This window comes from Epinephelus lanceolatus, chromosome 22, assembly GCF_041903045.1.
Source record: "Epinephelus lanceolatus isolate andai-2023 chromosome 22, ASM4190304v1, whole genome shotgun sequence".
NCBI classification, from domain to species: Eukaryota; Metazoa; Chordata; class Actinopteri; order Perciformes; family Serranidae; genus Epinephelus; species Epinephelus lanceolatus.
Window position 1 is genome coordinate 24,140,672 of NC_135755.1, and position 21,617 is coordinate 24,162,288.

Consider the following 21,617-nt stretch of genomic DNA (forward strand, 5'->3'; position numbering starts at 1 on the left):
TAAAACCAAGCTTCAGAAAAAAGAAACACTTGGACACAAATCAGCGTGATAAGAGCTACCTAAAAATGACTTAAACCCATCTTTGAGGGAAAAAAAAACTGTACGTGATGTGTACTTCCAATTTTTAGTTTGGCCCAGACAACCACCAGGGGGCAATCGAAATGTTTTGGTTTCACTTTAGGGGAGTTGTCACGCCGTCCATCCTCATATACAATCATTGGGCAAAGCCCGAATTCAATTCAGTCAACACCCACACTTTTAGTAATATTTTCAAGTCCCAATCCTTTCATTGCATACCCATGCCAACCACACAGCAGCTCAAACATATCAACAATTGGTGGATGACTGCCAAACAGTGCAGTATAAAGTTGGGAAATGCTTTCATGAGAAATATCTTCACCAGAGATGTCAAATCAGTCAGTGTGCCTTTTCTCAGCGGGCATTTTGACATGTCATAGCAGGAAACACACAGGTGTAGCCTAATTATTAACATTAATAATGGCTGCACTCCATTTCCAGTTCCAGGGCCCTGCTGGCTCACTAATGATTTACTGAGAAACCTGGATGAAAAAGGCCACCATTAATGTTATAAATAACACCTATGCTTTCTGTTTTAAAGCAAGTCAAAAATGTGGAAGAAGAGGCCTATATAACTAAACCATGAAAAACAACAGTGTGACAGCCACAAGATATCAAAACAGAGATATCTGCACTGAGAAAGCACATTTAAATGACATCATTTTTACTATTTAAAGGTGACATCAGGCACTGTATTGGATATCAGCATGTTATCACGCTAAAAATAGCACATGTATGAAGTTGCATCCAATCTGGATAACAATCCCAATGCTGTCTAACTTCATATTTTTTATCACCCTGTGCAATATTATAAGCAACCAATTAAATTAATAGGACTAAAAATCAAAGGCAGCACTGCACCCCACAATACGAATGTGTCAGATGGAGTAAACATACTGCAAATACATATATAGAAGGATATTCAGTATTCTATATCCTTGAGAAAACTAATGTTTTACTGCTATGCCAATGGGAGTGACAAATGTACTACTAGATAATGGAGATTTTAAAGGCCACTATCAGAATAAAAATGCATCGTGGAACAATGGTGATATTTTTGGGTCGTCTGATTAGACCTCCAAATGAACGGTCCCCTCAAACCCCATGAGCTTGAGTAAGACAATGTAAGTTATTCTTATATTTGGGCTTTGCACTGTAGATGAACTACCGTTTGCCGAATACTCACGGAGTCAGAAAAACTATGCGAGCAAGAGGTCTGTTCAGGGGCATTGTGCGAGATAGGAATGGTCACCCTTTCTCTGCCCATTTCTCTCTGCGGGTCCTGCAATGGCTCCAGAATCTATGAGGTCACCACATGGGTGGCTGCCAAGCTGCCCAATCATTACTGCAGCTTAAGTACACTGAATTCCAATTTCATAGTGCTTATTCGAGAGCAGTGGAAAGCAATTTTGCAAGCACAATGAAATAAAGATTTTTATTATGAGCAATGTTGCAGCCCACTGTTTCAACATATTTTGATAAAATATCAGGCTTAGCCAGTGGTTTTGTCCCCCGCATATTGCTGCTTTAAGTGATTTGTGCAGATAAAGAACTCAGTGCTAAAATGTATTATTGTATTCACATTGAGCTCATGTGCTTTTAAATACCTCTTAATGTATCTGCTTCCATGGTCATAGTGGTATTATAAAGTTTGCCATCATTAAAAATGAATAATTGAGCTTATCTTTATGCATTTATTGCTCCCATAAATTACCCAAAAGAAGTCATAAAAGTGTGATCACATTCAGATCTGTCTCTAGATTACAAGCAAGGTCAGTGCACTAATGTGACTGGTGGTTGTTGCGTGTTCTGTTGCTCTTGGGTTTCTACTTTCAGTGGAGATGGAGTCATAAAAGCAGTCTGCGGTCATTAAAAACACAAGCACAATATTTCCCCTGTAATGTGAAATGGAATGCCATCTTTCATGTCTTTGTATTTTCCCTTTGTGATATTATATTTTATAGTTCATTTATTGGTGATGAGGGAGCCTTATCAATCTCTGCTTTACAAAGCTGAAAGAGGGCTTGGATAGCAAATTCTGCTGAACTAGTCTCAGGTGTGGTATTCTAGCATGTGCCGTAAAGTTCTACTAATCAAATGAGGAAAGCCAGCGGAACACAAGCTTTTCCTTTGTGACAGATTCAGAATGTATCTTTTCTTAAATCTAATCATTTATATGTCGTGGTTATTTCACGCCAAAGACAACGTGTACTTCACATTGTTCATAATAGACAGCTATCCACTTTTTAATCCAAACTTCCATCCACAAAATGCTCTCCTCCACTTTTAATTTAAGCTTTGCAGACTTAAAGTGTCAACTTAGATTCCAGTGTCTGTTGACACCCCATTTTCTTTGGCCAGAATAGACTCTACTTAAATTAACTGAGAAGAATAAAAGTCTGGGTTGGACTATTCATGGACTAAATCAGCTTTCAGTCAGAGAACAATCATTTCCTTTGGACTCAGTAACCTTAAGTACCTTTATATCATGGTCACAACTTTTTCAGCTTTTCACCGGCATGGCTAGGAATTCTTGCTTGTTCATGCTTTTCCTGCCCTTGTTAATGCAGTGTGTGTTAGTCCTCTGAACTTGGACGGAATCATGAGCTTAAAATGGCCAGTCTTAAATATTATTTGACCTTGAGGGGAAACAGTATTCATGCCAGACAAACTCCTTCATGCCGAAGGGCCAGAGATGAAGCAGCACTTTATCAATATTTTACAACCTTTCTGCATCATTGTTGTGCACACGTCTAACAGCAACACAAGAAATCAATGCTATGCATAGCATTAATACAAATGAATATTTTCAGCCACACGTGTCGTCGGTGTAGAAAAAAAAGACTGTGGGACAAAAAGGAAACATCAGAGGCAAAAGACTGAAATCATCAGCTTTCACTTTTATAAACTGCTTTCCTCTTAGCCTTGGAAAAACAAGGGACTGGTAAACCTGTGAAGACATACAAGGCTAGGTGTGGCCTTGAGTTGCAAGTACACTCTTAAAGAGATGTAAGCAATACAACATAGCATCTTCGTTTTCAGTTGCTCTGTGGTGATATTTCAGTAAGATTTCTGATATTGATCTTTTACAAACACCTCATGGGCAATAGCCATACAGTTAAATGCAATCTTAGCGATACAATCTTAGCGCTACACTGTTATATACTATTTCATATGAACATTTAATAATATTCCATTGTAATGACAAATTTTCTTCTTCACAGTCCATCGACCCTGGCCAGCAGTTCACATGGGAGCACTCCAACCTGGAGGTCAACAAACCAAAGAACAGATATGCCAACGTGATTGCCTACGACCACTCCAGAGTCTTGCTCTCTGCTATTGACGGTATGCCGCCCACCAACATCTTCCCTCCTAACTGCTGTATCGATTCCACAGAAGGCCAGTACAACTGTATCTTTGAGACCTCAGGAGCGCAACCACGCTGCACTTTTAAATTATATTCCTACACAAGCACGTCAGGCTACTTATTCACTTTCATGCCTCAGGTGCAGAGAAAGAGGTGGCTTTAGAAACTGGCAACTTTCCTTAAAAATACTGAGGAAAGGATTCAGATCAGATTAAACAAGCACCTTTAGTGAGAGATTTAAGTTTCTCTAACTTGATGTGAGGTAATGTTTTCATAATGCCTCCCACTTGCTTTATGTGAAGCCATGGCATGTTCCTTGACCATAATTTATACCTTGAAACAAGAACAGTAAGTATATCGGAAGATAATTAGACAGCAGAGTACATTATTATTTGAAATATACATTACATTGCTTAATTGTGGGTATGTGCCTATTCAAATAACACAAAAATACGCATTTGCCCATTTGTTATGGGTTGAAACTGACAAACAAAACTCACAGCTAGACACAAGACAAATGAAGTGCTAAGAATACATTAGCCAGAGTGACACAATCAATGAAGCATCGCTTGTAACATTACATGGACAGGATTCACTCAAGATGTGAGTGCATTATTTCACTTGAGCCCATCACAAACCTAACTTGAACCAGTCCAGTAAGTCTCTGGCACATTTAAAAAGTGCTGCACTGTACAGCACAGCTTCTAAGGAATGAAAGGCCATTTTGAAATGGCTAGTTAAGTGCTGGCTCCTTCACCAGTTTATTGGATTAAACACAATTGCACATACGCACACAGCTATTAATTAACCATTTCCATTGAGCTGCTCCCACGGAGGGCAAAGGAAAATAAACAAAGACGTAAATGGCTATTGTGACAAAAACAGATAGATAAAGACTCAAAGAGCCCTTTTTGCAGTCTCTTAGAAACAACACACAGCTTGAGTGTTGATGGAACTCCATTAGCCGGGTGTATAAACACATCTGCACAACCACATTGGAGCCTTTGTGCTGTAGCAAGCGAGTAGTTCTCAGCCAGGGGGACATGAGGGACTTCCTCTTTTCCTTCTAAAGCTTAAAGCCTTTTGGCAAGCAATGCGTCTATTGTTTACTTTGATTGAGTTCTTTGAATAAAAAGGGATTTGGGATTTGACATCAGAATTTGAAGACGGCTACTTTCAGAATTTATTGATGTGGGGATGGATCAGCAGAATCTTCAGAATACAGGCGCTCAGATGCTTGAGTACATTTGTGGACTTTAACTGTCGTGACATCGCTGAATTCGCTGTACTTTCAACAACTGACGAGGCACCTCTTGCCAAGATGCCTGACCGTACAAAACATGCGCTTAGCAGGATTAACTGGAATTCATAGTTAATCCCCCAAAAACTTTGTCCACCCTTCATTTGCCAAAACTGTACAGTTTCTAATTTCAATAAGTATGTATCAGTTTTTCTTAGCATGATCCCTGTAAATCCCATGTTACCTCCAATTTCCATCAATTCGATGTTCTTTTTAGAACATTAAAGTTAAGCAAGAGCTCAATCTTTTTTCCATTGATCTATATTTATTGTGGGAGCTGTCACAAGCCTGCTGTTATTCTACAAAGAGGCCATTTGTGAATAAAATGTAATCAACATGTAATGTGACATCTTCATTAATCTACTGTATGGTAAGAGTGTCAGAATTTGTGTGTGTGGTCATCTACTCACAAATCCACAATGTCTAAACATGTATATATTCCCACGACTCAGAATCATCTTTATCACCATTACAATTTTGTAGGCTAAAATCTCTCTCTTTCCCTTGAGATTCCTTTGCTTTCCTACGAGGGCTACTGAGTGCTGAACAACACTGGAGCAATGTTTATTTCTCAATAAGCATATTGACAGAGAAAATGGTAGAATTTATACAAATCCTGAGTGACAGAAAGCACAAAGGCAAAATCCATTTGCAAATGTGCATTAAACAACTTGCCGCATTCTCATTAAACCACAGTAATGTCTCTTCTTGCTTTTTCTTTTCAATTTGAAAACGCACTGGGCTTAATTGCATTTATCCCTTGTCCATCACAGAAATGTACAGCCATCTGGCTATGTGGACAACTTCAACAGCAAAAGAGAGGGCGGGGGACAGTTGGAAAAAAAAAATATGTGGGCTGGTCTTTGAATGTGTTCATATTCCATTTTCTTTCCTTTTTCTGTTGAATAAGTTACCTGGGAGTAAAAGGGAGTCTGGGGGAGAGAGGGGGAGGGGGAGCAGTTGAAGTGAGGGGATCCTCTGATACGTGGCGTCCATGCAGATGAGACTTATCTTGGTCGACCATGTGTGCACGAAGCCCCTAAACTGCCAGTCCTGAAGCATTGACTAGCTGTCAGCTCTGTCTCTTTCGCCTGGATTCGAAAAGGCTGCTGTGCCTTTCATTTAATATAAGCAAAAGGGAAGGAGGAGTGAGGAGGGGAGGAGGGGGGGAAATTGTTTTGCTAGTTTTTTGTTGGTTTGTTTTTCTCCATGTGAGGTGATAGACTTTTACAGACCAGGCTTTATCTGCAAGTCAGTTGCAGATATGGAAGAAGGACACAAAAGCTGCGGATTTAAAAGTGTTGTTGATAGCAAATACAAATCCTCATGGACTGTAACACTGGTTCCAAATGTCACTGTTTTATGCTATTTTTAAATTTAATACAGAAACACTGGCTTAACTGACTTCATTTTAGGAAACAGAGGCTAGCCTGATGTGGTTTCATCTGCCGGAGAATCTGACGTTACCTCAAATAACTGCAGGGAAAATCAAGACTTGGACCACATTAGGAGGCAGCAAATACTACTTTGTGACATCTGTTGTCTTTTCTGCAAACAAAGTTCAATTGTTTCTAACACCCACCATCTAAATACCCCTGTACTCTTATGAATCAATCATAGCTCACACCTCGTCTTTTTTCTTTCCTCTAGGTATCCCTGGAAGTGATTATATCAATGCCAACTACATCGATGGCTACAGGAAGCAGAATGCCTACATTGCCACCCAAGGATCTCTGCCAGAGACGTTTGGTGAATTCTGGAGGATGATCTGGGAGCAGAGGAGTGCAATCATCGTCATGATGACAAAACTGGAGGAGAGGTCCAGGGTAAGAGACACAAATACAGATGCTGCCATATTTCACTGCAGCGCTCTCCATCTCTCCAAGTCGTATTCAAATGAAATGAAAGGAGCAAGTGTGTTTTATTTTAAGCTTTGGAATGCTCATAAATATAACCAATGATTTAACAGTCAGAGCAAAGTCAAGCAAGTTATTGACTAAAACAAAAATAAATGCAATTTCAAAGCCAATTACATCATTTTTCTGGTCTGGTTTTGACATCAAAATTTGCACAATAGATCCTTCCAACTCAGATCACCCTCTTTCAGTGACACAGTCATTTTGAAGTCCTTTTTCTCCTGTGTAATTTGTACAGTGTGTTGTTCTCTGGCCCTCCCTAGATGCTGTCGTATTAATTCTCCAGGCAAAGCCAAGTTCCATCCTGTTATCCACCAATATCCTCAATCCTTTCTTTACAACAACACTTTCTGTTGTTGTTTAGTCCTGACTGATTAGTGGCATGGCTCCCTTCATTAGCCCAGCACTGCTGAAGGCACTGGATTACAATCAGTGATTAAAAGGCTCAGCCTAAAAAGCCACATCACAGAGCTCACTCCTCCTCTAAGACTGACATGGTCAAAAGGCACTTTGTCTCTCTGTCTTGCACATCTTACAGTGTTTGACTGAGCACATAAAGCTCGCACAGGCTCCATAAGCTACTGACCTTCACACTTGTATGCCTTTTCTAAGAGCCTGGCGTAGTGTTAACAGGGGCGCTGACTCAATCCACACAGCAGTATCTGTACAATCTGCAAAGCAAATACGCTCCTTTGGCTGATATTCAACATTACAGGCACTGTAAAATGCATAATTCCTCAATTAAATGCGTTCCATGCTGTCAGGTGTCCGTTTCACTCTACAGATGCTTTGTGATATAAGAGTGCTTCTTGGCTCTGCCGTAAAGGATTCCTGCGAGACAACCCCCACCCTGACGCTTCCATACTATTATGTTGTTTGACATTTGTAGTGCATAATGTGCTTTTGTTGCTGCCAACAGCTCCTGTCTTTCATATTAATCAGTCGTATCATTCGCTGGGAAGCACTCAAGCTGTCTTTGTATGTATGTTCTGCATATCTAAAGCTTGAGTATTTGCAAGTAAATGCTATTATGAATCAATTCATTTCTCCTGGTGTCACAATAGCTTCATTGCTGCTGGTGTCAATCTTATAACAGCTGCTTAGGAAATGGGTGGATAGTAAACATTTTAAGATATTTGACTATTCCAGTGGCACAACTGGTGTCCAGTTGTCGTATATTTTAACAGCCATAGACCACCAGGTCACCATTTGTTGAGCATAATGACATTTCGATTGTGTTCAACATACTGCTAAAACTACATCAGGTCTATTGGACAATAAGAAGAAAAACAAGTGAATTGGAACCCAGTTATTTCCTCCCCAACACCAGCATGTGCTTCCCTTTGTCAGCTAAGCAGTAACACTATAATGGAACAGTTTTTTATTGGCCGTTAACTGGGATACAAAGCTGTACACTCGAATGGCAATAAAGCTGAGCCGCTGATATGATTGGAAACTGTGGTTACCTTTGTAATTATAGAGTATGTCAGGACAATTAATAGCTCCGTCGGCTCTATACAAATATCTCAGGCCATTTAATTGATTATGAAATCAAACCTAGTCAGCAGGAATGAGCGGAATTTGGACATTCATTTAACCATTACTTGACTCGTGTGAATGTGAAGCAGGGCACTGTTGAAAATGAGCATTCGTACTCAGTAAATATGCCCCAAATGGATGATGGTATTTAAAAATTACAGAAATGCGTCAAGACTAATCTGTTATAGCTACAGGGCAGACAGTGTTCATATACTCCTACCCAGACCTTGTTTAATGTGATGTTTCTCTCCACTGCAGGTGAAATGTGACCAATATTGGCCTACAAGAGGGACAGAGACATACGGCCTCATCCAAGTGACACTACTAGACACAGTAGAGCTGGCCACATACTGTGTCAGGACATTTGCACTTTTTAAAGTAAGGAACACTTAGATTTTGTTGTCCTTGATCCCGCAGCATCTGTCAAGTACTTGGTGTGAGCTGTGTTACTCACTAACCTTCCTCCACCTCCAAAATGCAGAATGGCTCCAGTGAGAAGAGAGAGGTGAGGCAGTTTCAGTTCACGGCCTGGCCAGACCACGGGGTACCGGAGCACCCCACTCCGTTCCTGGCCTTCCTGAGACGGGTGAAAGCTTGCAATCCTCCAGATGCAGGGCCCATGGTGGTACACTGCAGGTAAGAAACAACATGGTTTCACAAAAACATTCCGAAGCATGAAATCGATTTTGGTCTCTCCATTTGCTGTAATGAATATATGAATACATATGACCGCATACAATAGATTCATGGTTATTTAGAGCTTCATATCTGAATCATTCTGCGTACTGATAGAGATTTTTAAAAGACAGCAGACATGAATCAGACGGAAAATGTTTGCTAAAAGTCGAATATTTGACAGGGAGTAAACTGCGGCCCACCGTAAGCCCAAACAAATCAGCCTACTAGCTTTCACAGGAGGCACTTTAAATCTGAAGGTGTTTTCAACATCACAGCACAAAGAGTACTAGTGTCATTGCCCTCAGCAAACTCAAACATCTCCTCCCACTCACTGACACACGAGCACACGCAGACCTGTCGCATTCCTTGCTACACCACTAACATGTCGCACATCAGCAGCCCACAAGTCCTCGGCTTATCCCCTGGGTTATTGCATCTGAAACAAATAACTTTCACTTTCACGCCAACTTCACTTCCCTCAGCTACATAAGCGGCCAGGCTCCCAACAGAGAGGCACAGGAATATAACACAGACTTCTTCCTCTCAACTCAGGAAGTCATCAGAGGCTCTGCACAGAGAAAGCAAGTGACGGAAGGGGGAAAAGAGACAGTAAAAATGAAGAAACAGCCATAGTGAGTGTAATAGATACAAACTTGTGTCAGAAAGTGACAAAAAGGCAAGGGGGATTACTGAAGAATTAGAATGACCACATGCTGAAGTTAATTAGACCTAGTTGCCGAATCGCTTCAAATTGAAAATTCTGACTTTTTACAATGAAGCAGAATGCAGGAATTAATGTCACTCTGCAGATGGGAGTTTTTAATTCCTCTGGCTCTCTATCAGATGCAGTCCTTTCCAAGCTCCAAATCCTTTCAGAGGCATTTCTTCACTTCATGTTTGACCACAATTTTGAACAGAGCCATCTCTTCTATCTACATACTTGCAAATTAGGAGTGTTTTGTTGTTAAGCAGAGATATAATGCAGATAAATATATTTTGCAGTGTATAAACCAAAACTGTTTATGCGCATGCAAAAAGCACTAAATAAGAGCTGAAAGAAAAAGAAAAGACTTTGTTCCCTATAATTAACAACATCGTACAGTCTCTTAAGCAGTTGATTAATTAGTTGGTGCACCAAAAATTGCAGCTTACTATGTACATACATGCTGAGGGGCCCTGATGCAAAGACCATAAAGACATAAAAAATAAACAATCAGGGGCTCTGGATTTGTTTTTCTCACTGGTGGCGTATGAAGTTAGAACTGTTTAAAAGAAACTGCACGCTGCTTCCATTCTCTGTAAATTACTAATTAGCAAAATGCCCATTTATCATAATTGTCATTATCTCCTGACTACTTAAGGACACACTGATCCTGAGATATAACCACCCAGTCATTTTACAGTATCTGTATTCCTCCACATAGACACCACAAGACTCGACAAGATTTTTACACACATTTTTACACACAACGTCTTTAGGGGAGCGATTATGCTCATTTTCAGGTTCATGCTTGTATTTTAGGTTTCTACTGGAACATGTTTACATGATTTAATGTTTCTTCTGTATCTGCACTCTTGGCATCTCTGCACCGTCATTGCAAGTGGGAGAATGGGAGAATGACTGTCAGCCACTTCGACTGTCATCAGGCAATAAAATGTCTGCGTCGTTTGTGGTTATAAGCATCAAGGATATTTGTTAGAGGGGGCCTGCCACACCTACTATTAGGCTCAGGAGGCCATTATCAGACCATTAAATGGTCATTTACGTTTACTAATAGGTGGTGACATCTTGTGGCCATAATAATTATGACGAAAGGGAAGGAGGAAGTCAGGTGACTTAGTATAAAGAGCATGCAGTCTGTGTAAAACGTGCGGGAGGGAGGGGTGATAGATGGGTTTAAGAAACACAGGACTCACTCTGACATCTCTCCACTTTGTGCATGTATAGGTCCTGTTTGTGCATGTGTGTGTCTTTCAGACCTGTGTGTAATTGACAAGCAAGAGTGAAAACACTGAATTTCCCCTCAGAGGATTAATAAAGTAAATAAACTTAACTTAAACTTAAACTTTCGCCCAGGAGAGTGGGGTTTGTGTCCCACCTGAAACCAAAAATCAGCATCGACTTGTTTCAACCAGAGATGGATGTTCTAGCAGACCATGGTTTATCTTCCTAAACCTAACCATGTAGTTTTCCCTGCTACACTTAATGAAAGTAAAACCTAACAAATTGCGACCATTTCACAAAGTTGGATGCCATGATAAAAACAACTGTTTCACAACGTTCGATATGAAATGGACATTCAATTAGCTGATAATGGCCTTTGAACCTAATAGTAATATTGCAGGCACCCTCTAATTGATATCTACGGGGCTAAAAACCAGATAATGGCCATTTAATGAACTGAGAACTCCTGAATCGGATGCAGCAACAGAGGGTAGCTAACTGGCTATTGTGAAAAATCACTAATAAAGGCATCTAAACCAAAATCCTTACAGTCAACATTTCCAGCAGTAATGTGATCCAAAATGGGGAAGAAATTGACAACATCAGCAACCAAGATTATGTTTCCCTGACGTTAGCATGTAGCTACATGTAGCAGTGTATGCTACATAATGTAAACACATGCAGTAGCATGCCTTACAGAAATATTGGAAACAGAGAAATCACAGGGGTTACTTTCATTTACGTTTACCTCACCATTTGATACTTTGGCCATGTTCTGACATTGTAACATTATTTATACAAAAAAAAAAGGAAAAGCACAAAAGGTCCCCTTAACATTCTACAGCATTTACAGGTTTCCTGCATGGTTCCACCACAGGCATTTCTAACAATAATGAGCAAAGTGCACTCAAGTGTTTCCACTGCTTTTCGCCAACATAAGGTGAAAACACAGTATGTCTTGTGAAATCTGCCTTCCAGGGACATTATAGCATATATCCTGCTTTCAGAGTTCCTGCTGTTTTCACTAACCCACAGGTCAGGGACCGTTTTGCTGTTCTAGCTAAAGGGCTACCCATGCGTTGTGAGGTGACGGAGGAGGTCAAAAGGTCATGATTGAATGTCATGGAGAGCACTGGCCTCAACCAGTGACTCAGAATGGAAACTTTTGATAGAACAACCCTCAGATTTAAACTGAACATTGAACTGACAACCTGGCTGCATTTTCATCCTGTCTTCTTTCCTTTCTCTGTATTACTGTGGCAGCCAGCACATAATGCAGAATGTAGTCTACCTAGCTAAACTGTGACGGTTACAAATGGCACAGGCAAACAACTAAAGCGTTAACTATAACAGAAGCTGTGTATTTACCTGTTTTTAGTGATTCTAATACAGGGAAGGAAAGGGACAACTCAAGAGTACTATTGCAAAACTCCACCTCGCTGTCATCATGGCATTGTTTCATGCAAGGGAAACAGTCCTACTGATGTTGGCCTGTCACAACGGACAAGAATCAGTTAGTGGGCAAAGCCTGTCTGACAGAACAAAATTCCATATCCCCAAGTTGAAACTGAATGACCTTTTTGATTTACTTTCCACATTTTGAAAAGTATTCAAGGACTGAAATTATTATTGACTCCATTAACTGCAATGAGGTGATCCTGGTGAGTCTGAGTTCATGTGTGCGTGTTCAATAGGCAGTGTGGGGAAATGGTGACAGGTTAGCTGACGGCAAGAGATTTGGTAACAATACATATGTAATTGCTTTCACTGCTGCTCATGCTTTATCTTCTCGGGACTCATTGCAGCTGTATTTTAAACTGCGCACTCTCTCCCATCCCCTATTCCCTAAACTCCTGGAAAGCATATTAGTCTGACACTTAATGTGTGTCGACGTCCAAAGCAGCTGGTCTTGACTGGCTGAAAAGGCAGTGTCAGGTCATTAGTGCAGTCAGTCCGCCAGCTCCCCTTCAACTGCCAAATGTACCGACGGCTTTCTGCACCACCTCACCCCACCACGCACACACACACACACACACACTTGTCGATAAAGGAATATTGCATATGTTCCAAGCATTTCCTGGTCTTACATTTAGGAAAAAAATGTGCTTAATATATATTCCTGCTGCGCAGTCTTTTAGAAAACTAACTACACAACTTTAAGATAACTGGCAGCATCTCTCCCTGCATAACACAACTCCACCTTCTGTCTCCGCACCTCCCTCCCCCATTCCTCATCTTCCCCTGTCTCCGTCTCTCCAGCTCAGTGCTGTCACTCTGTCACTTACTCTCTCACAGGTCATCACTCTCCCACATTCAGGTCTGCACTGTAAAATGTTTTCAGATTGGGAACAGCTGGGGTACAGGGAGAAATCTCCTCTAGTTTCTGCATCCCTCGCCCAAGGACTGAGGTGTTCTCAGACCTGGAAGTGATTCATTCTTCAAATATCCCTGAGACACTTTCGCATTTCTTTGCAGCCTGATTCTTCCTTTGACTTGCATGCACATTTTGTAATCGCCCTAGAGCTGTGGAGAGTTTTATTTAAAAAAAAAAAAAAAAATTAAAAAAGGGGGGAAAAAAGTTCATTCAGCCAATGTCAGCCATTTTGAAAGTGATCATCAGATCATTTCTTAAAGCCAATGACTCCCATACGTGTCTTTATTCCATTCGCAGCACAGTTCCAGTGCAGCATGGCACATTAACCAGACTTGTCCCCCGGGGACTAACTTCACTCCCTCTTGAGTTTTCCTTCTCAAACCTTTCCCCGCTCCTCAGAGCAAATGAAAAACAAATGCTCCATCAGAAGGAGGAGGCACGAGAGCATGGCTCACACCTCGCAGGCATGTCAGCTTAATGGATTGAATAACCTATTTACTTTGGAGTGCCAAGTGCAAGGTGCTGTCTTGTCAATGCCATGCTTTGCAGGAGGTGGGAGGAGAGTTAACGAACAAGATTTAACACCACCATGTCGCCCCATGGTAAATAAATTGTCATCAGAAAACATCCTCTGTGCTGAGGCATGCGCTATTAAAACATGTAATGTGCAGGGGTGAGTGTTTTAAATTTGTCAGCAGTCTGCAGAAGGGGGCTACATTTGTACAGTATGTCTCAAGCTGGTCTGTGAGAAGAGGTCAAAGACAAACCGTAAAACATTTCCCCTCTGTCAGAGTGCTTTTTTCACTCATGCATTTTTACACACTAATGTAACGATGTGAATCTTAATGAAGAGACCTGCCTTTCAGTGACTCTTGTAAAGCTCTTACATTATTTGGGTGCACTGTGCTAATCTAATGGCATTAATTGAAGTCAGCTGCACTTCTCAGAAGTTGCCCGGCACATTAGCGAAGCCCTCAAAAAATCATACCCTCAAAATTGCGTCTGTGTATCCATATTTCTCTGTGCATTTGTTGTAGTGGCACTTTTCGGAACCATGAGATAAAGGTTAAATGTTGCCGTTGCATAAGTGATTAGTCCTGATGGATTGGAGAGCACAGGTGGGGTCCAGAGGGGAGAGACTAGATTGCAAAGCCAGCAGTGAGCCCGCTGAAGGCTGTGACTGCCAAGCCCTCTTCTCCACACAGTGCCACTTCAGATTTAATTACACTCCAAGCCAAATGGTCCATCCTACAGTGGCAAACTTGGCGCGGAGAGTTTACCTTTTGGCCTCATCGCTGGGAGAAAGGGAGTTCTTCAAACACTTGTAAATGTTGAGAAAAGACTGCCCCTAATTTGTAGAAGTTATGATCTAGAACCTCAAACATGTCACATCAGAGACATTCACATAATTTTTCCATAATGTATGTATTCAACCTTACTTTTCTTATATAGCTGCAACTGAGACTACTATCCATTAACATTCTTTCTTCATTGTCTTCTACAGTGCTGGGGTGGGACGCACAGGTTGCTTCATCGTGATTGATGCCATGATGGAGCGTATCAAGCACGAGAAGACTGTGGACATCTATGGGCACGTAACACTAATGCGTGCCCAGCGCAACTACATGGTGCAGACAGAGGACCAGTATGTCTTCATACATGACGCGCTGCAAGAGGCCGTCAACTGCGGCACCACCGAAGTGCCCGCCAGAAACCTATACGCCTACATCCAGAAACTGACGCAAATAGAAGGTGGAGAGAATGTCACCGGCATGGAACTTGAGTTCAAGGTACAAAGAGTTTACTGAGCCAAAAGCATTGGGGTCATTTTTGGGGTCAGAGATTACTATTAATGAGCAGTGTCTTAGCTTTAGATTTCTTGAGCACATCTCACCTGACCTCAAGTTTTACACCAACAACTTGCCATATGTGGCAAGAATTTACAGGCATCCCATTGGCGCCCTTATTCCTAGTCACATGCAAGCCCCTGTGTCATTGATTGGCCACTCTTGGTACAACTCTCCAACTCTTTTCCAGTTCCCATTAGGCCCACTAGACAGTATGGGGCCTGTGGTTTCCTCTTTATTCCAGTTAGTCGACTCCCTTGTGCAACCCAGCATTGGATAAATTCTCCTTCTCTGGTTTCCCCTTCCCATAGCTCCCCTTCCTTGGTTAACAGGGGTCTTGGTTTACATGAAAACGCCAAACTCAAGTTTTCCCACCACAGAACAGCTGAGTGAGGGACTATATGCAATATTCTCTGCATTTACAATGAGTCAACGATCCTTATCCAGCCCTTTTCAGTCTGTGGCGATGCTGTACGCATGGCATTGCCTTGCTTGTCACGCATCTACTTCCTTGCTCTGTGATGGATGTTGATTTCACTAAGAGATGATAAACAGGTTAGATTACACTGCACTTCTGTCCACTCCAGGCTCGCTCGGGTATCCATTCCCCCTGTCTTTTCATCATAACATGCTATTTTTTTCCCTGCAAAGGCAAGCCGTGATAGTAATCACTCTGATGTTGTTTCCGTACTTCATGGTTACGCAAAATAGTATATAACCACGGTACTCTCTCAGCCATTATAGTGTAGATTTCATCACCCACTATGTGCAGCAGATTATTTTGTATTCTTCCCTTCTCTCATGAGAGTTGGCAAGAATCCAAAGGTGTGCGATTGTTCATAGCACTCAGATCTTTATTATGTACAATCCACCTTTAATGTCAAACACAGTCAGTCACCAGGGAAATTAAGAAACACCAGAATGTCAAGGCTCAAAGATATTTCTTTTTCTCTGTCTCGATGCAGCGTTTAGCTAACACTAAAGCCCATACATCACGATTCATCAGTGCCAATCTCCCCTGCAACAAGTTCAAGAATCGCCTTGTTAACATAATGCCATACGAGTCCACACGAGTGTGTCTTCAGCCCATTCGAGGAGTTGAGGGCTCTGACTACATCAATGCCAGTTTCATTGATGGGTACAGGTAAGTGCCAATGTGCTCTGACATCTATTGCCGATCAGATGACCAGTATATAAATTCATTGGACACGAAAATGGTTTAGCATTTCATAGAAGCAACTACATTTTTGAAATCTAAGAGCCAGCAAATTTATCACTCATTCTTGAGAAGTGGGACAAAACCTTTTTATTTTACTCCTCAATTGGGCTATGGGAATACATTTTAGAAGATCAAAGTATTGAGTATTAAACCTTGTAATGGTTCAACCTCCCAGTGATTTCAGTTTTCTTGAATAGCATACATGATAGATGTTAGAGGTAAGATCTGACAGAGTTGACAACTTACAGAGTTGACAAAGTTATAGATTTATTAATTTCACAAAGGCTGTAGTGAATAGCCATTTTATTTTTCAAAGGTGCTAAAAGTTCTCAGTGCTAATCAAATTACTTATTTTCGTAACCATGATTCATATTTAGTTTTGAATTAGAAGGGCTACAGAGTTGAGCTGATATGGTTGAGACACACCTGATAGCAATGTTTTGAAATTAATTAATTATCAAAAAATACAAAGCTCACAAGCACTTGAACAGCATTCCTGCCTTCCCAGAAACCAAGAAGTAAGAAAGGAGTCCTTAGACCCTTTTATGCCTGGTCAAATTATGTTTTTGTAGAAATCTGACAGAGCTGACGAAAATCTGGGAAACATCTTTAAAGGGACAACATTTTCACAAAAAATACATTGTAAAAGAAAGATGATTGTCGCAGTACATTTTTACACCAATATTATCAGTACGTACTGTTAGTTTTATATTTTGAAGGCTTGTGACACATTTTTGAAGTTGTGAATTCTTGTTTGGGACAAGGATGTTTTCTGGGAAGTTTGGAAGTTTAAAAAAATGAAAGCAGATCAAAATATTTTATAAATCATATTTACTTCATATCGATAAATCCTTTAGAAATAATATTTTTATCCTGGAAACAGAATTAGTGTGTTGATAAGTTATCTTTTAAGGGTATTTTTTTTGGTAGGGCATGATTTGTCCCAATTCTCAAGAATGGGTGTTCTATAAGACAAGACCCATTGCCAGGTATTAGCCAGTCATCACAAATTAGGCTCTTTAAGCATCTTCAGACCATTCACAGTGAAAGCTTTAATGCATTATTTTTTGACTGATTAACTCACACCTTTTCCATCCTGTGATTAATGCATTTCCACAGGCAACAGAAAGCCTATATTGCCACACAGGGACCACTGGCAGAGACCACAGAGGACTTCTGGAGAATGCTCTGGGAGCACAACTCTACTATTGTCGTTATGCTCACCAAGCTTAGAGAAATGGGCAGGGTATGCATATGCTGATTTTCTTCCCATTTTTTTGGCACATTAATCTCCATATTCCAGCCACAGAACACAAAAGCGCATGTTACAACACCGCTTATAAGAAATACCATACATAGATACAGCCGTGAGAACAAATGCTTTCCAACAGTATGATTTGAAAAAATTCTGGGAATGAACACAATGAAGCTAGTGTATGAGGAGAATGCTGTGGCTTACTGTGGTATTCTATTTTCGCTCCCTACAGGAAAAATGCCACCAGTACTGGCCAGCAGAGAGGTCGGCCAGATACCAGTACTTTGTGGTGGACCCCATGGCCGAGTATAACATGCCCCAGTATATACTGAGAGAGTTCAAAGTGACTGATGCCAGGGTAAGCAGACACTGTTACACAGAACAAAGTTTAAAGATCAAACCATAGGTCTAAATTCATTGTTACTGTTTAGAGTTTGGTCAGGTTAATTGTTTTTCAGAGTCTGGATGATGAGCTAACCATGGGTCATTGAAGACACTGAATGCATCTGTACTTTAACTGTGGGTCACTGTTGTAAAGAATTTAGAAAAAAAACACACACACACACACAACTGACTATTATAATTTCTGAAATCCCATTATGCAATTTCTTAATCACATGATTTTATTTACTAGGAATGAAGATCTTAATGATTGAACATGCTGGATGGTGAACGCTCATGAGCACCAGCTTTAACATTGCACTAGTCATTTGCTCAAATTTTTGGCATTGTATCAAGTATTTGTTTATACCAAACTATGGCCTTAAGTGTAACATAAGCATATATTTGTGGGAATGATGACACATGTCAAAGTGTAAAAACAAATGTGGTGCCGGCAGCAGCGAGCTGCCAGAATTTTTAATTCCATCAAAGGCTTACGCAGATAAATTGCGCAGGCTCCCTCCTTTGTAGTGCATGTTACACTGTCTCGTCAATGGGATTGCTCTCCTTATCAAGGGGATACAATATCACTTAAGTAATGCACACCCTCAAAGTCAATTCTCCAAGCACCCTGTCGAGGGTAGCACATCAAAGGAATTAGCATCTTCAGTGTTCATGTTTAATACATTCAGGTAAAATGACAGGCATCTTTAATAACAAAACATTTTCTCTGATGCTTTAAACTTGGTGTTTGTGCTACATTTTTTCTAAAATGCTGTCTCCCACTGTAAAACACACAAAGCTGTGGATTATTATGACAGAGATGGTCATGGAATGAACTACCATGGGTTGGCTATGTGTGAAACACCGCAGATTGGCTTCCTAGTTTCACTTCAGTTATTCTTTGCCATTTTTGCCCATATTTCTGACTGTTGTTGCATCTGAAGAGCCGGGTCTGTACATTCTCTCTCTGTCTTCCCACCTTCTGTTCCCAGGATGGACAGTCACGAACAGTAAGGCAGTTTCAGTTCACAGACTGGCCTGAACAAGGAGTGCCAAAATCAGGAGAGGGCTTTATCGATTTCATTGGCCAAGTACATAAAACAAAAGAGCAGTTCGGCCAAGATGGGCCTATCTCTGTCCACTGTAGGTAAGTGTTCAGCCAGTGTAACCCAGCAAGCCATCCCTTCCAATTTGTAGAAAATGAAACTGAGCGCAAATATCTCTCATGTTGCAAATGATAAATATTTACAGAAATACTCAATTAGCATAATGGTTCATTGTTTGATATGACTTCCTCTGTATTTGTCTGGTTTCTCTGGCCTCACTGCTGACCTCTCTGCCCTCTCTCACACAGCGCGGGTGTTGGTAGAACTGGAGTTTTCATCACCCTCAGCATCGTCTTGGAACGAATGAGATACGAGGGCGTAGTAGACATCTTTCAGACAGTGAAAATGTTACGGACACAGAGACCAGCTATGGTGCAGACAGAGGTGAGGTGTTTTTTCCTACTATATTTGCAAAGGAAACAGCAAGCAATGATTAATTCAGTATCTGAACCATTCTGTGGTAGTCTTCTCTGCTGTCCACTGTAAATTCATCTCATCAATATTTTACTTGGCATCTTTGGAATACAAAAAAATGTTTTGGTTCAATGGAAAAGGAAGCTAACAAATGTAATGTAAATCTAGTATCCAGTTATAACAATAGTCCTGATGAAAGCAAAATGTACCAAAAATGGTACAGAGGATTTCCTATCCTAAGATCCCTTAGAGAGAGGGTGTGTGAACTTAAGTCCTTTCTTCTTTGTTTCCAGGATCAATACCAGTTCTGCTACAGAGCTGGCTTGGAGTACCTGGGAAGCTTTGATCACTATGCAACGTAAAAGACCCAGTATTGGAAGAAAAAAGCAGAGGGCCCTTTGGAAAGAAAACCCAGTGAGCCTCTCTTCTGAGCCATAAATTCCTGCTTGAGAAAGTACTCCTTAACTCCTTGCTAACAACTCATTAAGTGTTGGATGTGTGACATGACTTGTCAAAAAATGAAAAAGATGATTCCCGGAGGACCAAGTATTTCCCAACCCCGATAAAACCTCGCCTTGAAACAAAGCGAGGGAATCCTGACTGTTGAAGCATCGTACGGAATTACCTTTTCTTTTGCTTCAAGGATTCATTTTGGGGCTCATAAAACTGAATGAAACCAACACAACAAAAAAGTAAATGAACAATAATGACATCGTCAGAAATGCATCAATGATTATGAACCATTACGAGAGGCATTGGAGGCACACAGAATTGCGGGGGGAAAAAACTTGATGCACATTGTAAAGAAAAAAAAATCTGTTTCACAATCAAGTACACACAGACAACCCATCGAAAAAGAAGACAATGCTTGGTCCACAACAGCAGGACAGACTTAAAGTAATAATGAATAAATACCCCTTTCCTGTCGCAATGTTCATCATCTAAATTTTGGGAGAGGGTAAAGCTCAAATGATCTATGAAATAAATAAAAATTATTGATTTAGTTTTTTAGTACTTTATTATACAGCTGATGTGCTTTTTTTGAACTGTGTGAATTTCCTTTTTTTACACAAATTTATCGCTTGGGGAAAAAAGTGATAAAACGTATTTACGTAAATGTTATTTTTTTTTAAAGCTGTAGAACTGTTCTGACGTATGTGCTATTTTGCAGAGGATCTCTTTGCTTGTTTTTTTTTTTTTTTTTATTATTTTGTTTTTATTTTTCCCTCATTTTGTTGCACTTGGTGCACGGAACAGAATTCACACTACCAAAATGTAAGTTTGTTCAAGAGTTATTTTCGGGTCTTGATTTTTCTCTTTGGTTTTGTTTCTGTCCATGATCACATACATGGTACCTTAATTACTCCCATAAGATAAACTGGGGCTTTGTGGAATCAACAGGGATGAGCAAAGTATGAAGTTGCTGCTACTGATTATCTTAGTTCTTCCATGTTAGAAGGATGACAAGAGAGAACCTGATGAATTGGATAAGATATATGAATATATAGATATATGGTACAGATTGTCAAATATATGTGAAATATATATTAAAGCATAAATATAACATTCTCTATATATTGATAAAGTACATAATTTATGAGTAAAAAGTATATGAAATATGGATCATCTATGAAAGCTTCCAAATTGAGAGTCGTGTGCTATGGGGGAAATGAAATGAGATTTTTCACTGGAATGCACATCAGTAGGACAAAATTGTATTCTGATTCAGTGCATCTTTTCTTGTGCAATAAATATGTGTGTTTTTAGATAGGGTTTTATGTGGATATGTCATTCACTCATGACATTGTTGTTCCCCCCGCAACTGAGGTGTGGGAGTGGGAATGTCAGGTGCCAGTCACAGCATCACTGGTGCATTTTTTTCCAAGCTCTCCTACAGTCTGTAATTAGAGGTAGAGGGGTCACACAGCCGCAATCACCGCTCCACACAATAGGGCAAGGTACAAAGACGTCACTTTCTTGTGGTTCTTTAAAGCGTTCAACGGTAATGACATTTCTTTTTTCATTTTGCATTTAGAGTGCCTTATATTTATGCCTGTTTTTATAATGTTTCATTTAACATGTTAATGTATCCTTTGAGTAACCTAGGCATTTAGTATAAATGTAACTGTATAGTTTATTTACCTTTAGTATTCATTTGTCACACGATGAGATTATATATGCAAATAAGAACA

The 21,617-nt window shown here is 40.3% G+C and overlaps 1 protein-coding gene across 49 annotated transcripts in view; it reads left to right on the top strand.

Annotated features, from left to right (window-relative positions):
- ptprda (protein tyrosine phosphatase receptor type Da) overlaps positions 1-21,191 on the top strand; it is a 428,165-nt gene extending 406,974 nt beyond the window's left edge. For all 49 annotated transcript variants that reach the window (XM_033651569.2, XM_078164079.1, XM_078164087.1 and 46 more), the window contains 11 exons: positions 3,303-3,426; positions 6,399-6,574; positions 8,462-8,581; positions 8,685-8,839; positions 14,705-14,990; positions 16,013-16,191; positions 17,386-17,512; positions 17,754-17,879; positions 18,898-19,052; positions 19,260-19,395; positions 19,719-21,191. In XM_033651569.2, the coding sequence (XP_033507460.1) occupies positions 3,303-3,426; positions 6,399-6,574; positions 8,462-8,581; positions 8,685-8,839; positions 14,705-14,990; positions 16,013-16,191; positions 17,386-17,512; positions 17,754-17,879; positions 18,898-19,052; positions 19,260-19,395; positions 19,719-19,787 (1,653 nt within the window). In that variant the 3' untranslated portion in view covers positions 19,788-21,191. The remainder of the gene's footprint in view (positions 1-3,302; positions 3,427-6,398; positions 6,575-8,461; positions 8,582-8,684; positions 8,840-14,704; positions 14,991-16,012; positions 16,192-17,385; positions 17,513-17,753; positions 17,880-18,897; positions 19,053-19,259; positions 19,396-19,718) is intronic.
- Positions 21,192-21,617: the final 426 nt, after the last annotated feature.